This window comes from Cupressus sempervirens, chromosome 10 (genome assembly GCF_028749045.1).
Source record: "Cupressus sempervirens isolate cs-2001-9-10 chromosome 10, ASM2874904v1, whole genome shotgun sequence".
NCBI classification, from domain to species: Eukaryota; Viridiplantae; Streptophyta; class Pinopsida; order Cupressales; family Cupressaceae; genus Cupressus; species Cupressus sempervirens.
In genome coordinates, this window is record NC_143127.1 from 788755593 (window position 1) to 788778559 (window position 22967).

At 36.3% G+C, this 22967-nt stretch overlaps 1 protein-coding gene and 3 non-coding genes across 4 annotated transcripts; 2 read left to right on the forward strand and 2 right to left on the reverse strand.

The window, feature by feature from the left end:
- The first annotated feature begins 6721 nt into the window (after nt 1-6721).
- LOC149536264 (uncharacterized) lies at nt 6722-10452 on the forward strand. The gene is made up of 5 exons (XM_089805644.1): nt 6722-7918; nt 8024-8073; nt 8167-8299; nt 8463-8567; nt 9670-10452. Exons 1-5 carry the CDS (start codon nt 7702-7704, stop codon nt 10293-10295), a joined length of 1131 nt encoding a protein of 376 aa, XP_089661770.1. The 5' UTR covers nt 6722-7701; the 3' UTR covers nt 10296-10452.
- A 4065-nt stretch (nt 10453-14517) lies between these two features.
- On the reverse strand, nt 14518-14588 carry TRNAG-GCC (transfer RNA glycine (anticodon GCC)). Its single transcript has one exon. It is a non-coding gene; the product is annotated as a tRNA-Gly (tRNA).
- Nucleotides 14589-14657: 69 nt separating this feature from the next.
- TRNAA-UGC (transfer RNA alanine (anticodon UGC)) lies at nt 14658-14730 on the reverse strand. The gene has a single exon. It is a non-coding gene; the product is annotated as a tRNA-Ala (tRNA).
- Nucleotides 14731-14818: 88 nt separating this feature from the next.
- TRNAT-UGU (transfer RNA threonine (anticodon UGU)) lies at nt 14819-14890 on the forward strand. The gene has a single exon. It is a non-coding gene; the product is annotated as a tRNA-Thr (tRNA).
- The last annotated feature ends 8077 nt before the right edge of the window (nt 14891-22967 follow it).

The window sequence follows — 22967 nt, forward strand, 5'->3', positions numbered from 1 at the left end:
TCAAATGGATTCACTTTCAGGTTCACAGTCACAGGCATTGCTTACACAGGAGCAGAAGTTGAAGCAAATATCAAATCCCTCTTCTACTAGTTCATCATCTTCTAAGAAGAAGGAGAAAAAGAAGATTGAGACTCCTACCTGTTCCTATTGTGGGAAAGGATCTCATGATGAGGCACATTATTTTTAGAAGATATTTGATGGCTATGAGAAACAAATTGCGGATTTGCAAGCTCTTCTTTAGAAGAACATTGTCTCTTCTCCATCCTCTTCTACCTCATAGGGGTTTTCCTTTCAGTCTTCTTCCACATCTTCACCATCTACATTAGATCTTGGAAAGGGTCATGCATTACAGGCTACCATTACATCTCCTTCAAAGGTTCCTTGGATACTGGATTATGGTGTTTCTCACCATATGACATCTTCTCAAGGTGTCTTCTCTACTCTTGAGGCTTCTCCTATTTCTCATATTCTCATGGGGAATAACACTACACTACCAGTCTGTAGGAAAGGTTCAGTTCACATCCAAGATGGTATATTTAATGATGTATTATATGTTCCATCTTTGTCTACCAACCTTCTCTCGATTTCTTAGATTACACAGTACATCAGGGAAGACAGTTGAGTTCACTATTGATTCAGTCTTCATTCAAGATCATGCTACAGGAGATCTTACTGCTACAAGGGCAGTTGATCCTTCCACTCATCTCTACACCTTCTCACACTTTGGTCCACCATCTCCATTGTTGGATCACGACTCTTCTCTTTCACAGAAGCATCATGTGGTGCATTTAGGATACTTGAACCTTTGTATTGTTCATGAGATCCCTGTTTTGGCTACTACACCACATCCAGTTGAGAGCTTTTCTCCTCTACATGATTCTTCTTCTGTTGTACCTAATCCTCCAGCTTCATTCATTAAGACTCTAGGTACACTTGTTGCAGGTACTACAGTGGACATTGATGACAGTGTCATCACACCTACCTTGGGGATTCCATTTTAGGATCCTCGTCCTTTTTCTTTTGGGCATCAGCTAGGCCTTCTAGTTTCCCCTCTCATTTAGGGGTTTCCTTGTTATGTGCCTTTGTTCCTTCCACATTGGAGTTTCATTGGTTCAATTATTTTTATAGGAGCTCCATCATTCTGGGGGGGCTGGTTGTACTTATGGTTTTGTGAGAGTCTCTTGAAACATTTTTGGTGGAAGTTGTCCTTGGGGGGTCTTGTTGAGGCCTTCCTTCCTTCCTTCCTTTATTTTTTAGCATGACATACTTACCTCTTTTTGGGGGAGGGTTTTTCCCACGTGGTTTTCTCTCTTTCCCCATTTATAGAGGTTGCATCTTCTTGCATTGTACATGGGTACCTAACATGGCCTTGTTGCCGGGACCCATTCTGCATTTTCATCTTAGTTTTGTGAGCTTAAGGCATTCCCCTAAGTTGCACTTAAGGGGGGGTGTTAGAGTAATTAATTAATTAATTATTTATTATTTATTCTATTTACTTAAGCTTACTTAGGTTAATGCATTTATTTAATAGTTAGTATTTAATGCATGTAGTGATGAGTTGTTGACAACACGGGAGTTTGTTCCCTTCTAGCATTTCCACTTTTTTGTTGATGCTTGGTTGTCAACCTTATCTTCTACCTCCTTCCAGCTTGTTCTACAAGCTTCCTTGAGGCCTTTATAAGTGGTCTCACTCTCATTGTAAATTCATCGATTCACATAGCAATTTCATTTTCCTATTGTGAAATATTTTCTCTTGCATTGTTTACTGCAAGCTCTTGCTCCTTCGGTTTCTCTTCAGCAAGCTATTTGCATGTAGGTGATCTTGGCGACTACGAAGTTGGATTTCATCAACTCCTACAGGAATAACATAGTCTCGAGGCCTATTATGCAACCTGCTCAACTAAAAAAATGATCTTGCAGGAAACCTATATTTTCTCTCTTGAAAGGCTCTAAACTCTTTAGAATAAAAATGGACAAATGATTTGAAAATGAGCCTCTTAGGCCCCTATATAGCCTTTTTTACCTAGCTTTCCACTATCTTAATTTTCACAAAAATTAAACCCTAACTTGATTTTGACATCTTGGATCCTTTTTTGAGATCAAAATCAAAGTTTGCATTCATCTGGCAAGTCAAAATTGTGATTTATTTATTTTTTCTTTGTGAAGTTGATTGATCTTTTGATGTTCATCTTTTAAGTCTTTGAGGCAAACATTATTTTTATTATTCCTATTTTCTCATCATCATCATTTCTGTCATATTTCTTTTGTGTTTGACCTTATTCTCATGCTATACCTTTTTCGTCAAACTAGGACACATTCTTATTTGATCAATCTATCTTATTTATGCATGTCCTTTATATCATTATGATTTCAATCCTTAGGGGGCATCAATATCCTATCTACAAATTTATTATGCTATGCTATCATTGCTAGGGACATCTTAGCTTCATCAATTCAAATCAAGTTGGGATTCTTCAAACCTTTCAACACTTGGGGAAATGCTCTTGGACATATAAGTTCTCATCACATCACATCAATTCTAGGATTGTCTTATCAACCTTGTCCTAATATTCAATTCATCACTTTACATCAAGTTGTGCATTCAACATTATCTCTATGATTCTTATTGATTGGGGTTCAAAATCAACCTTGCTAACCTTTTCTCAATCAAGTTCAAAGTCAATTATCTCATTGCACTTTATTTGATTAGGTTCAGAGTCAAATCTCTTATCAATTGTTTGACATCATAATCATTATTTAACTTAATGTTCTCACTCGCACACTGATTCAAAGAGGGGAAAATTTAATCACCCAATTTTGGTCTAGTAAACTATAAGCCCCCTTTATGAGTATTTGATTCCATATTGTAGACCCCATTATGCACTCAATCAATCTTGTATAATTTATCCATCAATAATCTTTGATCAAATCATCAATTGATCATTTATTTGATTTTATCCTATAGTTTGGCCACCTTATCTTAATTTTATTTGATTAAAAGAACTTGCTTCCTTAATTAAATAAAAATCCTCATTATTCTATGTGCACATGAAAAATCATTTTCTAATTTTAAAAATAAAAATAAAAAGGAAATCTCTACAACTTGAATGCACACTTTCCAAGATGAGTGAAATCTTTTAACTTTTCAAAAAGGATTTTGCCTCTTTATCTCCACCACTCATTCTTTTATATCTTTATCTCATCCACTCCTTTTTCATCATCATAGACTCAAGCACATGGATAAAATAAAGAATCAATCTCCACCATTTCTTTTTGCCTCTTAATCTTGATAGTCCAAATCTCTTTAAAAGGAGGCTCTCTCCTCACTCTCTCATATCCATCTTGCTTGAGATAATTTTATGTTTTCATTTTGATTTTTGAGCACTTTGCACTCTTGTGCTCTCATATAGCTTAGTGTTTATTTTCTTGCATTCAAGCTTAATATTTCCTTTTATTGCAATTATATTATCACATCTAACTTAATTAGGAGGAAGTAATCTTGTAGCTTGCTAACTTAGTTTTCCTTCTTATACTTGTATCTCTCATGGTAGATTAATCTTGTAGTTTAGTTTTGCATTGTATTCACTTGGGATCTTGGATACTTGCACTCATATTGCATGCTATATTTGAATCTTTCATTCTATGGTGCACCGTGTAAGGGCATCCAATCTTAGGTTCATTTGAGAGCTATCATCCATTAAGCTCTTTCTCATCACATCTATAAAGAGATATAAGCCACCTTCCAAGCCTCCTAATCGACGTGATCTCTTGGATGTAATGGTTTATAGAATGGTGCCCACTTTTTGGCACATAACTGAATATGTAGTTACAATAACAAGCTACACTTAGATTTTTTTAACCAAACAACTACTCGAAGGAATTCAAGTTAAGGTAGACGAACCGATGGTTATGAGCTATGACAATACAAGTGCTATCAACATATAAAATAATCTGTTCATGTGCTAAAAAACAAAGCACATCTCTATTTAGTATCACTTTTTTAGAGAAAAAGTACAAGAAAAAGAGGTAAGGTTTGAATATATTCCAACTAAAGAACAACTAGCATATATTTTCACTAAACCTCTTCAAAAGGATAATTTTGAGTATCTTAGAAGAAGGTTGGGGTTCATACCCTTATCATGCCTAAAGTAGAATAGGCATGACAAGCATCAATCCATGATCCTCAAAGATTATACATGTACTAGATTGATGACCAACAAGCACTACTCTATAAGGGGGGTAGTTAGGAAGATATAAAGTAGCAAATATGCACCCTTAACATTGTTGTCAAAGGGGTTGAAGAAATGAAAAGGGTAGATATTATAGAAGTAAAGAGAATAGTAAGCATGATCAATATGGGGAGTAAGATGCACCATGAAAAAATCAAGAGGAACTAGCAAAATGAGCAGAGAAAGGAAGAACATAAGTGAGCAGTGCACTTGTAGAGAACCTAGAAATAAAATATGAAAAAGAGATAGAGAGCCAAGAAGATCAGTGATGGAGCACCAAAGGAAGCATCTATTGCAGGTGGAGATGTTAAAGAAAATGAAGGAGAGAAAGGTAATGGACAATGTTATTATTTACTAAGCACACAATACTCAAAAAATTGTACCTAGACATTGAGATAATGGTCTTAAGGCATAAAATAACACTTGAAAATTTCCTAAGGTTTCCATCAATGCTAAAGGGGAAGATTGTTGGCATAACTGTTAAAATCAGCCAAGTAATGAGACTGGTGGAGTTTACTAGTGAGAAAGGTAATAGAAGGTTTTATCATTGATGTCGATAAAAGATCAAGGTGATTAATGCTATATGGGATGTGTGGTTACATGCATGTTCACATGAATTGTTTGTTGATGGTTGGGGCTTTGAATGTTTTCATGGGTATATTGTAATGTTTCATTGTTGAATAATATATGGATAATGAATACTTTTGGCCTATTGCGTTTCTCCCTCATGAGAGTTTTCTTAGGTTATATCTTATCTCATAGTTTTGTGGGTATGTTATTTATTCTTTTTCATGTAGATTCAAAGTGTTTATTGGGTTATGTGAAAATTTCCATATGTTGGTTGCAAGTTTCCTTACAAATATAATACTACACTCAGGTACAAAAGCTAAAATTAAGTGACCTCTTCAAGAATAATGTTAGCCAACTAATATGTGTTGGGGACCCAATTAGATACTTCCCAAAGTCATCTTTCATATGGATATATGTTTATTATCGAATACTTGTAGGTGTAAAACTGAAAAAATAAAGGAGGTCACAGATATTCACTTTGTGAAACAAATGGTGAGAATGTGGATCATCCTATTTTATGTGTGATACAAACATTAATTTTTAGGTTTTCTTTTTCCAAAGATAGTTTTGGCTAGGTCCTTTTCCATCTTTGAACTCATCTCTATTATAATGTTGGATGGGACAACATAAACACTAATTATGAGTAGGTTAGTGAAAATCTATTCTAGTTATGATTTGTTGGCACATGTGGGAGGAGAAGAATGTGTGCATCTTCAAAGGTAAGGTGTTGAACATAAGATCCATGATGTATAAAATTAAGATTTTTGTATGTCAACACCAAAACATGAGTGGAAAAGAAGAAAAAGTAAGAATTTTCTTCCTAGGATCAAATCATTCTTCTACAAGAACTATCCTAATGATGACTTCATGTCATAAAATTTAATAGTCAAAATGGAAGTGTTGGACATAAGAAGGCCAAATAACAACCCCCCTAGTGGATGACATGAACTCAATTTTGACAATACAACGTAGAAGATCCTAGTGCTTTAGATTTTATTTTCATAGTTTGTGATGACAAATGACATTGTGCTAAGAAGGTGTTGCCAAGCCATAAACTGACAATAAAAATATAGCATAATATGTTGCATAACATAAAGTTCTTGTGTGTTGAGAGCTGTCTCAATTTTACCAACATTGATGATGATTCCTTGACTATCTATGCTATTATTCTACCAAGAGAGTTCTAGATTCAAGAAGGCTTGTAATGTGGGCATACCATATTCATATTAGTCTTGGAAAGATAAAAGAGTAGTAGAGAACCCCAACTTAGTTTCTTAACTACCTATCCAATCAAGCAATCAAGTTGAAAACTCGAAGATATCTAACATTGTTGATGAATGCATAGAACTGACCAATGTTGTTAGAAACTCCTCAAAAAATAAAGGTTACAAAATGGTAGGTTAACGTCGTTTATCAAGCTTAGAATTTGACTATCACCCACACGAACCATATATTCTTATTTATGACGATTCTATCATTTCAAAGGCTGCCATTTTAAGTTATAAGGAAAATATCATAGTCATCTAGATAAAAAATAATATAAAATTAAAAAATAGTTATAAATTTAATAATATATTCAGAAATCCCATATTTACTAAACTTATTTATAAATTCATATGTTCCTTTTTAAAATGTCTTATATTAGCATAAACATATAATAGACAATAAAGAAACAATATATTACATATTTTAAAAATTAAGTTCACAATTTTTTTAATTCATATACTAAAATAGAAACTGTTCTAAAAATTTGTATTAAAAATATTATTTTGATATATTGTAAATAGATCATTATAAAATAACACATAGTTATCCATTAAAAAAATACAATATTAAATTAACTACAATATCAGATTAGTGTTACTGTCAAAAGTTAAAAACACAGCCATTTAGAATTTGAGGCCATCGGGCCTGTTGTAAGTATCTGACGAGTAGAACAAAAAAAAACTCTTAACAAACATGATGGAGAGTGATTTAGGGAAAATTCTATAAATCTGGAGGACTATTGAGAGGATGATCTACATTTGAAAGGTATGAATCCAAACTTTATTCACAAACAAGAATTATTTTAAAAAAAATCCTAAACCCTGTACAACTAACCAGGAGCCATTTCTGACGGTGATGAAGACTTTAGCTGGGTAACTTCACCCAAAAGCAATAAAATAAACTATGCAAAGTCAATCAATGTTGTAGCTATATATATAAGAAAAACCAGGGGTGACCATGTGCAGCTCACAAAATCTTTATAAATAACCAGCCCAGCAAATGAATATACAAATAAAATTTAAACAGCCATAAAAATAAATATGCCGTTAATAATACCCAGCCATTAAAATATGGCAGACTTTCCGTTAGAGAGCAGAATACATCAATCTGCATGCCAAAATGTAATTCCCTTTTACTGTACAGCCGCAAGTCAAAAACCTATATACCAAAAACTAGTTACAGTTTTATGAGTGATTTACATTTGTTTTTAATTAATTAATGCAGTCAAAAGGTGATGCCTTCAAATTTGAGCGATGGATGATTGATCAGATCTTGAGGAGAAGAAATAAAATAAGAAATATTGATATTCAAGACAAATTGACTTTGTTAACATCGCTAGGTTTTATTATTGTTTAAACAATGAAACTGTATCTTCACATAATGTTACTCTTAGGGACCAGTAAATGCTTTTCTCGATATCTGGACAGAGAGAAGATCCATAGTACAAAACAAGATAACTCTTTTGTTACAGGTCTATTGGTTTCCTATTTAGGTTAGTCTCTGCACGTTTCTTCTCACTCAACATCTTATCTTGTCCCACTCCATTTTATTATTCAAGGGAATCACAATCTGAAACTTCCTTGATAAATCCTCCATTTCCCATCAATGCTTTACACTGTCAATCTGACCATTCATCATGGCAAAGACGGGCTTCTGTAGTTTGTTGATATTGTCTTTTGCAGTCCTCTTTCTTTGTCTCTGCAAAAGCCAAGGTTTGGATGGAAAACTTGGAAAAAAGCCCATCAAAGGGAAAAATTCTCCAAGTTTCTTTGATTTACAAAAGGGGAATCTGCACATCAAGCTTACCAACTGGGGAGCTACTCTGGTCTCCGTTAAGACCCCTGATAAAAATGGTATTCTTAATTCCCTAAGCATTGCATTTGTTTTGAATCCTCTCTTATTTTCATTGCATTCCTTGCAGAAATGTACCTGATCATCTTGATTATATGTACTTGCAGGGCATCTGGCTGATATACTTCAGGGATATGATTCTTTGGCCTCATACATGGCAAGTATTTACTTTATTACAGTTTAGTTTATTGCAAAGTCATGGATCTGTACTATTGTACGAGGTTTTTCATATGGTTGAGCTTCTGTGCAGAACACGAGCTCGGGTAGGCCTTACTTTGGTGCCATTGTAGGCAGGGTAGCCAACAGGATTAAGAATGCACAATTCACCCTTGATGGGAAGACTTATCATTTGTTTGTCAATGATGGGAATAATTCACTTCATGGTGAATGCCTTCTCTGCCCTGCTCTGTTTTGTCTGCTTCTTTTCCTCATGTGATTAAAGATGCCTCTAGACTTTGAAATTTGTAGACTAAAACAGATTTCAACTAAGTGGAGAGATCTCATTATTTTTTTGCAATGCTGTCTAACAGAGGTAATTAAATGCAGGAGGAAAGATAGGCTTTGACAATGTGCTGTGGGAAGTCAAGGAAATGAAGGGTGGAAGCAAACCATCTATTAAGTTTGCTTATCACAGCTTTGATGGTGAAGAAGGTAAGTACACAATATCTGTTTATTTACGCCAAATAGGTTAATATCAGTAGGAAAGCCTCTATCATGTCCTACCAACTTGCTAATGGTTGATATGGCTGTTGAGTTTTACAATAATTTTTTAAAGATTTGACAAGAAAAAGGCTTAATGATAAGAGATTTATCATAGTATTGATGATGCTTATTTGGATCAGATTGTGTTTGAACATTTGAATCGTCATTCAGATAATAGAGAGCTATAAGAATTAAAATGATCTATTGTTTTAGATCCCACAAACTTGATGGTTCTAACTGGTATGATCTCTAGCTGGTGGTCATAAATTGATTGGATTTTCTATAAAAGCCTATCTATCTATTGTTTATGGGATTTTATCAGATTTATTTGCTTCTTTTTAATTTAGTGATCTGCAACTTTCACTGAGAGTATCCTTGTTCTGCGAAATATGATTATAGAAGTAAAGATACATTTGTCCATTGCTCATAAATAAGGTATGCTTTTCCTGTTGGGTTTCTATTCATTATTGAGATTCTGCAACTTGTCATTGCAAAATTTTAGCTGTGCCTAATTGTTAAATCCATAGAAACTTGTTAAATCCATAGAAATTTTAGCTGTGCCTAATTGTTAAATTTTAGCTGTGCCTAATTGTTAGATATTTCAATAGTTTTTCTAATAGGTGGCACTTGAAATGTTTTTTCTCTGCTCCCATGGGGAAAAGTCTTGTAAGATTTACAAGGAAGCAAATGTCTGTGCTTTTTGTTGGAGGATTTTTCATTCATATAATCATTTTAATTATTTGGTATGAGAATGTGAGTCTTAGGTTGAGCTTCTTTGGTTAAGAATCAAGAATAGGGATATCTATTCCGCCAAATTTGTAGAAACACTGATCCAGACCTAATCCTTTATGATATCAAAACCTTACACTAAAGCAAAAACCAGTAGATTGTTAATCTGACAATTGCTTTATATTTTCTAATGTGAGCAACGTTCTACATTTACTTTTCAGTAAGGATTAGTCGGTTGTTAAAGCAGGCATTCTTGTAAATTTACCTTTCATTGCAAACTGGTGTGTTTCTAATGTGGCCATTCTCTTTGTTGCTGCAACAGGATACCCTGGTGATCTGGATGTATATGCCACATATAGTATAAGCCATGATATGGAGCTGAGACTAGATATGGAGGCAGTAGCAAGGAACAAGGCCACTCCTGTAAGCCTGATCAATCATGCTTACTGGAACCTTGCAGGACAAGACAGTGGAAGGGACATACTCGACCATTCTGTAAAAATATGGGCTTCCCAATATACTCCTTCAGACAATGCCTTCATTCCGACAGGCCAGATCTTGTCTGTAAAAGGAACTCCTTTGGACTTCAGGAAAGAGACTTCCATCAAGAGCAGAATTGATAAGGTTCCCCCCGGGTTCAATCACAATTATGTTCTCGATGGCCCTAAAACAAAGAAGGGGTTGAGACTTGCTGCAAGAGCCAAGGATCCATGGAGTTCAAGAGTGCTTAAAGTGTGGACAAGTGCACCTGGATTGCAGTTCTACACTAGTAATTATCTCAACACAGTGGGCAAAGGAGGTGTGGTATACAAGCCACATTCTTCATTCTGCTTTGAGACTCAAGCATTTCCTAATTCTGTTAACCAGCCAAATTTTCCATCAGTGATTGTGCATCCAAGCCAGGTCTACAAGCACACCATGCTGATTAAATTTTCAGTTGATCTGTAGTCATCAAATGGGGCTTTGTTTCATGGGAGAGAGAACCCCTGCATGTTATTAGGCTTTATAAGATTTGTTAATAAATTTTTAATGTTTGACTGTAATTTTTTATCTTTTATTGTAACTTTACATTATTCAAAATAAATCAATATCCTGCATTGCTTTATAGGCTTCATCAGTGAGGTTGTTTGCAATAGAAAAAGTTATCTCGAATGAAAAAAACTATTTCATATTGAATAATTAAATTTCCTTCACTGTTTTCTTCAATATTTCTTAACAATTTCTCCCATCTTGATATAATTCAATTATTGTACAATAGATTATGATTTATTGATATCTTAATGCTTATACATCACAAGAAGTTATAATCAATATAGGAGGGTTTGTACTATAACACATAAGAAGTTATATTTTACTACATTAGTTCTAATCATCTTGTTGTTCCTTACATCAACGATTAAATTAGAATTTTGATAAGCATACAATCTCAACTTAATTCTTTCATGCACAGTTGTTAAAAAAGACTCTCCTTTGGGTTTTTTTGAGAGTGTCCTTTCATACTTGGCTCCATACCATGGTAATGCAACTTGCTATAGCTTCATTACTAAAAATTATTAGTGTAAAGATTTATCTCTTTAACTCTTCAAAAATTGTTTCAATTTGTGTTCATCATTTCTGAAAGTTGAGAAGTGAGAGCTATTGTAGTAAAAAATTTAGTTGCTAGAGTTTTTCCTTTGCTATCACACCAAAGGCTTAGGAGAATACTGTGTATGAACAAGAGATGGGAGGGGATATGGTCAGAATTGAACCTAGCAAAATTGAGGACAAATGGCGAAAGGGCCCTTGCACCTGAATGACAATTGAAGGAGGGCTTTTACCTTTTATGGAAGCCATGGAGGGCTTCGACGAGGTGGACTCCATGCAACTACTAATACTTGGAACGAGCGGAAGGTCACCATTGATGGGATAACCTTTGAAATCAATAAGGATATCATTCCTTAGGCCAGTGGTCTTTTAACTGAGGGATGTAAGTAGTAAAAGGTCAGTGAAGTGTCAGACAAGACCAACCTTAACAAATTATTCAAGGCCAAGGAAGCCCCTGTAAGACTCTGTGTTAGCTTTGATAGGGAACAACTCCCCAAACCTTGGAACACGGTATGTTTCCTAGTCATGAAGTATCTTTTTTTGGAGGGTCATGTTGGGGTTAGTTACCATTATCATTTTCCTTTGTTGCACCATAATTTGGTGTTTATCCCATTTTTTCTTCTCCAAGATCTTGAAGCCTCAATCATGGAAGTGCCAAAAAAGAGCCAATGGAAAAACTTTGTCATCCTCTATCAAGGTTTGATCCTATGTCTTTATAATTTTCATTGCGCTCTTGTCCTCCCTGCAATATTGTCCTCCAGCAAGCCCCCATTGCTAATGTCTCCCTTGTTGCTAACCCTATTGAGTGTCTAGCAAATCCTACCCCCCAGGTGTCACAAGCTACCTCTTCTATTAGTGGAAAGGAAAATAAGAAAGTTCAAGCTCATATTGCCTCCAAGAAGAAGCTAAAATTGGACCCTCCTATTGACCTTGGTGATTCGAATGTGGACTTTGGAGGTGGACGCAAATGCTCCCATAGGATCACATCTAACCCTAGAAAGAAAGAAATGGTTGAAAAACCTTTCAATGTGGACGAGGAGGATTCAGGTTCTGAATCCAAAGAGAGTGGGAAAGTTAAGAGGAGTAAATCAAGACAAAAATAGAAAGTTGTTAGGAGCAAGTATGTAGAAGAAGAGGAGGAACTTTCAAAGTCAGATAGTGGTAAAGCTATCCTGGAGGATGATGTTAGTGTTAGTAGTGGAGAGATGACTCATGTGTTGGCCAACTCTAAAATGGATACTATAGACCTTATTGTTAAGGATGGCACCAAGAACCTTAAAGATACCACCCCCCTCGGCCCTGTGACCAAGGATACTTCTACCTCCTCCCTCCCCTCAAAGTAGAGAATATTGAGGATGATTTCTCTTACTTGCCTTCTGCGCAGGAAGAGCCAACTAGAAAAACAACTTTTAAATGCTAGGACTGCAACCCTTTGGTGGAAGATCTAAAGTGCCTTAAAAGGGAAATGGAAAATTTGAATAATATGGTCTTCGAATTAGATGAGAGTTTCAACACCCTTTTCAAACACCCTTTTCAATTTTTCCATCAAGGGTGATGCACCTTCCTGCTACTACACTGCAGCTTCTCCATCCAACAAGAGAATGAGAAATGCTTGGTTGAAGGTGATGAGGGCAGCTCTGTTATACTTTACTTTCAATGCACTCTTCTTGTACTGTTGGATCCCCTATTTTGATTGCTTTTAATGTAAAAAACTTTATTCTATGCTTCCACTTCCATTAATCTTGTTTTGATTGCTTTTACTATAAAAAAACTTTATTCTATGCTTCCACTTCCATTAATCTTAGGTATTGTATTTATAACTAAAAGAGGGATAAAATTTTTATTGAATACCAAAGAGAGCAGAACAACACAAAAAACAAAGAGAATTATAGAGCTTTATCCTGGTCCACAAGTTGATCCAGCATCTGAGATAAATCAAGGGGAAGCATCCTATGATCAATAATGTTACAATCTGGCCCATGCTCAAAGGCCCATTTAGCCAAACAATCAGCCACCCCGTTCCACTCACAAGGGATATGCATAAAAGACATAGAATCCAAAGAATTGCATAACTAAGTGATTTGTTGAATAACCAGAGCCAAATGCCAATCCACACGCACAAGGTTCCTTTTATTCAATAAACTCACAACCACCTGTGAGTCAGTCTCACAAATAATTCTTCTCTAGCCACGTTGACAACACTGTTCCACTGTAACCAAGATAGCCAGGGCTTCCATGAGGTTATTAGTATGGATACCTTTGTATATAGAAAACAAAAATTGAATATCACCAGAACTGTCACACCCAACTCCCCCAATACCAGCCGGACCAGGATTTCTCCGAGAAGAACCACCAGTGTTGATTTTAAGAACTCCGCCCTCGGGAGGAGACCAATGCCCCTCACGGTTAACATGCTAAGAGTGATGCCTAGCTCTTTTCCCAAAGCAGCTATGGGGGACCGAGGGGTTGCCGCCCTAAAGAGGAAAGGAAAGGCGTGAGTAAATACCAGCATCTCTAGGATCCAAACCTCCACCAATGTCACATTTAGCTAGGAGTGTTTCATGAAGAGAATTAACAATTTTCTCCCACAGGTGCCTGATCTCAAACTGCACATCATGAAAGATTCTCCTATTCCTCTCAAGCCAAACATGCCATAAAATATGGGAAGGGCCAATAGTCCAAGCAACTTGAAGAAAAAAGGCTTGGAAGGGGGATGGCCCAAACGGTCCTAAAATTCAAACAAGGACATATGTAGGAATTTTTTAATGAATTATTACAATGGTGTGAGAGAGGATATAAATATTAGATTTGTCAAACTATAGTCTTTAATTTGAAATCTTAGAACGAGTTATAGTTCTTACACAAACAATTTGATTTGATTATTTTAAATGAATAGTATGTTTTTAACAATGTTGTGTGAGAGGATACAAATATTAGATTTGTCAAACTATAATCTTTAGTTTGAAATCTTAGAATGAGTTATAGTTCTTGCACAAACAATTTGATTTAATATATTAGCATGAGCATTGGTGTATTGACGTACACCATGAGTGTGTGGGACCATTGTGCACCTATAAATAATGATGAGTTTGTGTGTAAGAGACTTTGTAACATTCTTTATGTTTGTGTTTTCAGATTTGAATATCTTGGTATGTTTTGATTGTGTTTGTAGAGATGTTGAGTGATTTGAGTGTGCATGGTGTTTTGTACTTTCATGCTTAATGATGTGTATGGACCACCACATGATGGTCCTTGTTCTGTTGTTGCATTGAGATGCATCCATATACATCCATATATTCTTTGTGCTTAGTGATGTTTAATTACCTAATAATGAGATTAACGTAACAGAACTAATAGGTCTACAGAAAAAGTTTACAAAAAAAAAGGTGTTATCATACTGATAAATCTTAGTTTGCATCCCTATTTTGATATTAATATTACCCAATCTATTATATCATTTAAGAAAACTAGATCAAAGTGGACAGCCTAATCTGGTGCTTAATAGACGACAGCGACAAGTTTGGTTGCATGTCACTCTATCTGGCAGTAATTAGAGTAAAACAGTATTTTTACAAATATTGAAAAATGCACCAGCCGGGAATCGAACCCGGGTCTGTACCGTGGCAGGGTACTATTCTACCACTAGACCACTGGTGCCATAAATTAGCACAGATTAGTTGGGAATATATTTAAGGGACTACAAACAAAAAGACAAAGATATTCTTATGGAGATGCGGGGTATCGAACCCCGTACCTCTCGCATGCAAAGCGAGCGCTCTACCATGTGAGCTACATCCCCTAACTGTTAATTATTATCCATTGATTCTTCTTATAAACATGCAGCTTAGTGGCGATTCTTAAGGGGACTCGATACCATTCGAAAGAATGCCTCTATAGCTCAGTGGTAGAGCGTCAGTCTTGTAAACTGAAGGTCCGTAGTTCGATCCTGCGTGGAGGCAAATCACTGTTGTATGTTTTGCTTCTGCAATGCTGTCTTGGGTTTTCATAATTGTTATCTTTCTCTTTGTCTACCGCTTAGAGCAGGAGATGAGGTTATCCATAAAAAAATCATACTTCGTAATATCAGCTCATCCTAAATTTACTTCAATGTATAGGAGAAGATTCCACATCCATTAAAAGGAGTTTCCACATCCTTTTACTAGATGGTTTGAAGTTGTTATTTTAACATCATGGAAGCCTCTCTTTTACTCCCACATGCCTATGCATAAATAATATTATTATTCTTGGGTTCGTTATTATATCCATATTTTAATAAATTCTGTACACTAATTTTTTCAATACACAGAAACCTTGGAAGGCTCACGCTCTAACAGATATACAGTCTTTATTGAATCTTCAGGTCATTTTTTTGTTTACATAACCTGCTGACTGCATATAATGATTTCTAGCATGGTCTGCAGAGTTTCATTTTACCAAGTTCATTTATAGGGTTTCTAATACCCTCATAATCTTAGGCAGACCTGTTTTTATCCAAAGTCTTGGACATTCTGGATTTTATTTCGAGCTCAAATTTTACTCAAAACTTCTATCTTTGAGCCCCCCTCCACTATTAGCATTCAGGATTTCATTTGTATTCCCGACATTATGTAATTTTTTCAATTAACTGCATATGTTCATGCTTTCCGAGCATGTCTCTTCACGGCTATCACAAATTGTGTAAAATTGGACGAATCTACTGTATAAAATTGGATTAGTATACTTTTAAATATTGTACTTGTGTTCTTTAAAACCGCTAAGTTTTAAGTAAAATGTAAAGACCGTACTCCCCAAAAAAAACAAGCATAAGCAACTTTTATAAAATGAGAAAAAAGTCTGCGAGAGGTAAGGTTGAATGCACTTTGATAAGTTAATAAATTTAGTATCTAGTTAACTAGCACTTGCTCCGAAAGAGGTGCAAGAGGTACGCCGATAGTTTTTTATTTAAAAGACAAATTCAAAAGACGTAAATTTAAAACAAATATTTCTAATTGATAGTGTAGATTATATATATGGAATAGAGGGGTATACATTTGACATTTCTCTTTCGACGTAAAAAATAAATGTAAAATTATATTATTTGATTTAATGCAAGACATCGAGTTCAAGAGTTGATTTGAATTGCACATTATTATTATTATTATTGAAATTGTAAATAGAAACGTAACAATACACATAAATCTCATTAAGGAGGCACATCGAATATATAAATATGTACCAAAGAATAAGATGAGAAGATAGGACAAGTCGCAAAAGATAAATCATAATGATGTAACTAGAAGGATCATCCAATGCTAGAATAGATAGTCTTGAAACATATCTCAATGGTAAAGTTCACATTTTTTTTGACTTATGGAACCAAAAAATGTCCGCTCCCTCAGTGTTGAGGATATAAAAATAGATTTCATACTTGATTTGAATTGCACATTTTTTTATTTTTTTTGAAATTGTAAGTAGAAACATAATAGGAGTCTTATTTGTGGCAAGGCAACAAAGACCTGTATGTAAGGGAAAAAAGAAGAAGGATTAATTCTTTATAAGAAGTAGATATGAGGCAATTGTAGGAAATGTAGTCGTAGTGAAATTCTAGAAGCAATCAAAAGATTCTTGAAATACCTGAAAGTTTCTTGAGCATTTTTTTGTGTGTGAACACCTTCTTTGAATCCAACAAGTGTCAACCTGTAGAAAAGAGTAGTGAATTACTTAGGAAGCCACACAAACACACAAGTAAATGGAAAAAATGGATATTTGTAGAATGACAAACATTACCATTTTTTGTAGAAGTAGCTTCAAAGCCATGGTTTCGATGCGAGAGTGAGTGCAACCGTGCTTCTTCTTTCTTTCTAAGAATATTATATGGATTCTTTTTCATCTTACAAAAGCGCTCAAAAGAAAAGGAGGGCTCTATACGAAGCCCTTGGATGGATTTGACTCTAGAGATTGATGTGAAGGTGAGGCCTTGTCTTTTCGTTTTACCTATATCAATGGTAGCCATGCCTAAGGTTAAACCCTATGATTTGTGTATAATGATAGCCCAGGCTGTGGCAAGAGGTATTCGTGTATGATTGCCTTGGGAAATGGGTTGACAATTTTTGGGTTGCTACGATCCCAAGGTGGACTAGTATAACTACTAAACTCTATCGTGACATATGAAGGCAACAAATGAGGTTTACATCCTATTGGATACACTATATCTTTGACCTCTCCAAGAGACCCATTAACAAGACCAATAGTAACCTAGAGGTTCGTTATAAGCATGACACGTTGAAGTTTACATAATAAAAATTCTCTCGGTAATTGATGATCATCAATCATTTCTTCAAGCCTACAATGTGTATTTTTTGTAGTGCACAGTGCAATAGGGACATTGAGCTTTTTTAGCATTTTTTTTTTTTGTGAAGTGAAACTTGTTCATTGGTAGCAAACAAATGTGTTTCATGGTCAAACTCAATCTGTTCATTTGGAGTGAGGTTCTTGTTTGTGCGAGTCATTAACAAATCCCAATCATGTAGCATTGGTTCAGCATTGTGGATATTGTGTAATGCTCTATGAAATTGTATTTGAAGCAGATCATCACCTTCCTGTCTAAATATCATTTCTAATGTTACTACTATGTTAAAACTATGCCACCATTGTTTTGCATTTGTGTGAGATGCATAGAGCGGTTTATCCATAATTGGTGGAAGTTGGGCTAGGTCACTTACAAGAATCAGCGACATGCCACCAAAGAAAAGGTGTTGTTTTTGGGGTATAGCTTCACATAGCATAGAATCAATTTTAAGAAGTAGTTTGGGACCTATGAAACTCATTTCATCTACTAAAATGTATTGAATATTTTTCATGTCTTCTTGGTATTTTGTTAATGCTTGACCCTGAAGTGATTTCATTTCTCGAATTGGGATTTTGAAGGCTGCATGTATGGTTGATGCATGAATATTGAAAGTTGCAATGTTTGTGGGTGCAAGAACAAGGAGTGGATTTATTGTATTTGGCATTGAGTTGTGTAGTGCATTTCTTATGCAGCTAATAAGGTATGATTTACCAGTTCCAACAGTTCCTTGTATGACCATGTATAAAGGTTCCATGGAGAAATTAGATGCAGAGTGGTTTCTAATGATAGAAAGTGCAATTTGTTGATGTCATGATAAAGTGTAACTATTGGCAGAGATAGAGGTAGAAGGGCCAATAAATGAGCCACTATTTTTTTCAACCCTTTTCTTGCATTGCTTTCCTGCTATGATAAGGGGACAAGTTGGATAACAAAATTTCTTCCTTACGACAAAAACAAGGGTTGCTTTAACAATGTATTGGAGAGGTTTTGAGGAAGTTGGACATTCCTCTTCAATCTTGGTAATGGTTTTTTGTGCTAAAATCAGAGGTGAATCTAGTAGGGTGGGTGTTGTTGCAAGAAACGTATGCCCATGTTTAGAAAACCAAGACTGTAGTTGGTTGGCTTCATTAATATCAGGATTTACAAGTATCTGTGAAGTGGCAAGTGTGCTTACGACTCTACCATTGTATTCTGCTAGATGACCGCCTTTTATAACAAGCACAATTGACTTCTGTAGATGATACATTTCTTGTAATTGTGCACCTTCTTTCATAGCTACCTGTCCCACAAAGTTATATTGATAGTGGACGTAGAAACATCAACCATCTTGAGACTCCTTACAACCTCAGTTCCACACAAATGATAATTCCAATGAGATCAAGAGTAGAATTAATATTTATATTCATAATCTCTACAATGGGTGTAAACATGTATCAAAGTGTTGGAATTAAGAGGTCATTGTCACATAGTGAAAGTGTTGAATCCTCTGTTAAGGTGATTTCAAAATCACTGTTCAATTTATTTTAGAACTTGTTTGTAGATTTTATAGTACCACCAAACAATGTGTAGACACTCCCAACCTGGACTTTATCAAAGTGGAGGTCTGCAACATCATTGAAGCAAGTTATCCAGACTTCAGTCCTTTCAATATCGATAATGTCAAAACTAAACATATGACCATTCCCATTCTTTGAGTTGAATTGGTATTTTTCTTTTTTCATGGTCACACGACCTTTAATTGTTCACATTGTTTGATATGGGTTCAAACTTCTAAATGGAGTGATTGTTAAAGTGCAACATTTTTTACGTAGAGATGCATTGAGGCCAAACATCAATTTATTATGAGTCATATGCATTCTTGTTCCTATCTAATCAACATTTTTTCCTATGCTCAATGGACTAACAAAGGAGTGGTTTATAGTTTTCTCTGGTTCTTTGAATAAGAATATGGGAACACCAATGATATCATGTTTTGTGCACAAAACCTCTAAGTCGGAGATTACAATCCACCTAAAAAGGTAGGTAAAATAATAATATTAGTAAGGGTACATATTTTCATAATAAAACATGAAGGGATTCATTAAATAGAAGTGGAGTGGAAGTGGAGTTACCTCGACTCACAAATGGTGGGAATAGAATAGTGGGTGACATGTATTATAGAACATTTTTGGATTTCCTCTCAAAGTATATGATCATTAAATTTCCTTGGCAAGGTTGCTCTTTGTAGGTGAAGGCCATTAGAGAGCTCTAACTTGTATCTATTCATTGCTTGAGTTCCTTGTCCAAATGGTGCAATGTCAAATACTTGGAGATGCGGTTGCAAATGATTGTTTTCATTGTTGATAAGTTTGATTGCATCTTTCGTAAGAGTTGGAGACATTACTTGGGGAGATTGATTTTTCCTTATAAACTGAGACAGATAACTATCATTATCTTGTTCAGATTTACAAACATAATAGTCAGAAAAAATGGTAAACTTAGAGGAGCATGTGGTTGTCAATGTCATAAAAGGCCACATTACATTAGTAGGGTTGGACCTAAGCATTATGTTAGGAACCTGTGTGTTCCTTCTGTTTATTTTTGTTAGAGTAGTGTTGTTGGACGCATATGCTTTGTAAGTCGTCCCGTGAGTATATTTTATTATCCCACATGCATAGGTAGTATTACTTTTCTAGATCGTACCCAGTATATAAGAATAGGTTGAGGCCCTTGATGGGTACGGACGAATTTATTGTATTGAGCTTGCTCAAATGAGGTTACCCCCTCGAAGTGGCCTGCGATCAGTAGATTTATTCTGAGTTCTGCTATCACTTGGTATTCTGTTATTTCGAGCATTCTCACGATATTGCTATAAGGAGGTTCTTCACATCTGGTATCAGAGCACTCTCTTGGGCTCGCTGGGTGGAAATTACATCAAATTTTTTTTCTGTCGTGGCCTTCAGGTTCCTCTCACTTCTAATATCTCTTGTTATTGCAATAACTCTTTTCAGTTGTTCTGTCTGTGAGTGAATTTTTCTAAGTCGACTGTTCAAAAAAAAAAAAAAAAAAAAAAAAAGAGTAAAATTTTTTCTATTTTTTAGTCGTAGCTTCCTTGTTTGCTTTCTGTTTCTGCTCATACTTCCGCAGAACGTCTGCAATATCATTTCGCATACTTCCTTCCTTGGTGACCCAACCCCAAATTTTACATATCAAAGCCCTAAATCCCTCATTTATCTAATTTTAGGGTTTGCCCTTTCCAAAAAAAAAAAAAAAAAAAAAACAAAAAAAAAAAAAAAAACACCTTGTTTTATGGTTGTTACGCGTACAGGAGCAAAAATCATGGAAGAGGAAATTGCATCCCTCAAAACCAAACTTCAAGATCTGGATGACAAAATTCTGGGTCTTAACTTTCAGCAATCAGCCATGAGCTGAAACCATTCAGGAGATACTGGGTCCTCTTCTGGCAATTTTCGTGGACCAAAGCTTGATTTTCCACGCTTCGATGGTTCTGATCCGACTGGATGGATCTATAGGGCAGAGCAGTATTTCAGCTTGCATAATACTTTGGATAACCACAAAGTCCCCCTTGCATCTTTTCATTTGGAACATGAAGCTCTTCAATGGTTTCGTTGGTACATCAAGGCTAATGTAGGCCCAACGTGGAGCGAATTGTGCACCCTCATTTTGGAGCGCTTTGGCCCTAGTTCCTTTGATGATTTCACAGGAGCACTCACTAAACTGCGTCAAACAGGCACTGTAAGAGAATACCAGACAGAGTTTGAAAAATTAGCTAATCACACAGAGGGCTTGTCTGATGAATTCTTCCGTAGTTGTTTTGTCAGTGGTCTGAAGGATGCACTTCGCTCAGAAGTCAAAATGTTTCGACCTACTACAATGATGGAAGCCCTTGGGTTGGCTAAGTTAGCGGAAGACAAGATTAGTGCTCTACAACGCTCCAGATCTAATTTTGTTTCATTCAGAAATACAGGTTCTCACAACCCTCCAGTCATACCAGCTCCCAGAACTACTCCGATCAAGCACTTGTCTGAAACAGAGATGCGAGTCAGGCGAGACAAAGGGCTTTGTTATAATTGTGATGAGAAATGGTCTCGGGGCCATAGATGTGTTCAGCAAAAGCTCTATCTCTTGGATGTGGATTCTCCACCGGAACTGGAAGAATATGTAGATGCTCAGGAAACAGTGGATGATGAGGTTGAGCCTCACCAGCCTGAACCTCCTTCACCAGAAGCTCCACCAGAGATATCTGTCCATGCTTTGGCAGGAGTCACTACTCCACAAACCATGCGGGTCCAGGGTTTCTTCAAGAAGATCCCTCTTACTATACTCATTGATTCTGGTAGCACTCATAACTTCATTGATCCACGAATAGCCAAACAGGCTGATTGCTTTATCCATCCCTGCTCTAGCTTTGAAGTCATGATTGCCAATGGGGGCACTTTACCTTGTAAAGGGAAATGTCGCAATGTGCGTCTCTCTATTGGAGATTATAACATGCGCTCTGACATGTTTGCCTTACCCTTAGGTGGCTGTGATGTGGTTTTGGGTGCCCAATGGTTACGCACTCTTGGCCCCATTCTCTGGGATTTTGCTGAACTTTGGATGCAGTTTTCAGCCGAGGGGCACCAACACACTTTGAAAGGCTTACAACCAGGGTCTCTCAGCATCATCAGTTCACACCGTATGGAAAAACTTCTTAAGAAGAATTCACATGGTGTCATCGCTCAGCTCCATTCCATTCAGATGCAGCCATCAGCAGTCTCTAGCACTCCTGTCGATCTCCAACACATTTTGGACAAGTATTCTGGTATATTTGCTGAACCTGTGGGATTACCTCCTTCTCGTCCAGAGGACCACCGTATTCAGCTCCTTCCTGGCAGTGTTCCGCCCAACATCAGGCCCTACCGCTACCCATTTCATCAGAAGACCGAAATCGAGATACTTGTCCGTGACTTACTGAAGCAAGGTATTATTCGCCCTAGTACCAGTTCCTTTTCTTCTCCAGTTCTGCTTGTTCGCAAAAAAGATGGGTCATGGCGACTCTGCATTGATTTCCGAGCACTTAATCATCTCACTATAAAGGACAAGTTTCCCATTCCAGTTGTTGATGAACTTCTTGATGAACTTCATGGGGCTCATTTTTTCTCCAAGTTAGATCTTCGTTCTGGGTATCATCAAATTCGGGTTCATGAGGAGGATATACCTAAAACTACCTTCCGCACACATGATGGTCACTATGAATTTTTAGTCATGCCCTTCGGCCTCACGAATGCTCCTTCAACATTTCAGGCAGTGATGAATAACATATTTCGACCATACCTCCGGAAATTCATTCTAGTCTTCTTTGATGATATCCTCATATATAGCAAAACTTGGGCTGAGCATCTCCATCATCTGGAGCTTGTCTTGCAACTTCTCTCTGATCATCAACTCTGTGCAAAACTATCTAAATGTGTGTTTGGCCAGGAGGAAGTGGAGTATCTCGGGCATATTGTTGCACACCATGGAGTGCGGGTGGATCCTACAAAAATAGATGCCATGAAAACTTGGCCGCATCCTAAAACTCTCAAGAGCCTTCGGGGTTTTTTGGGGTTGACTGGCTACTACCGCAAGTTTGTCAAAGATTACGGGAAAATTGCAGCACCATTGACAGCTCTGTTAAAAAAGGATGCCTTCTCCTGGACCCCTGTTGCTGAGACTACATTTGAACA

Bases quoted from the DNA above. Each gene is read 5' to 3' on its own strand.
- LOC149536264 (XM_089805644.1), top strand. From the start codon at position 7,702: ATGGCAAAGACGGGCTTCTGTAGTTTGTTGATATTGTCTTTTGCAGTC. The intron at 8,074-8,166 runs GCAAGTATTTAC...GCTTCTGTGCAG, and splicing joins ATTCTTTGGCCTCATACATG to AACACGAGCTCGGGTAGGCC. The intron at 8,300-8,462 runs GTGAATGCCTTC...AATTAAATGCAG, and splicing joins TGGGAATAATTCACTTCATG to GAGGAAAGATAGGCTTTGAC.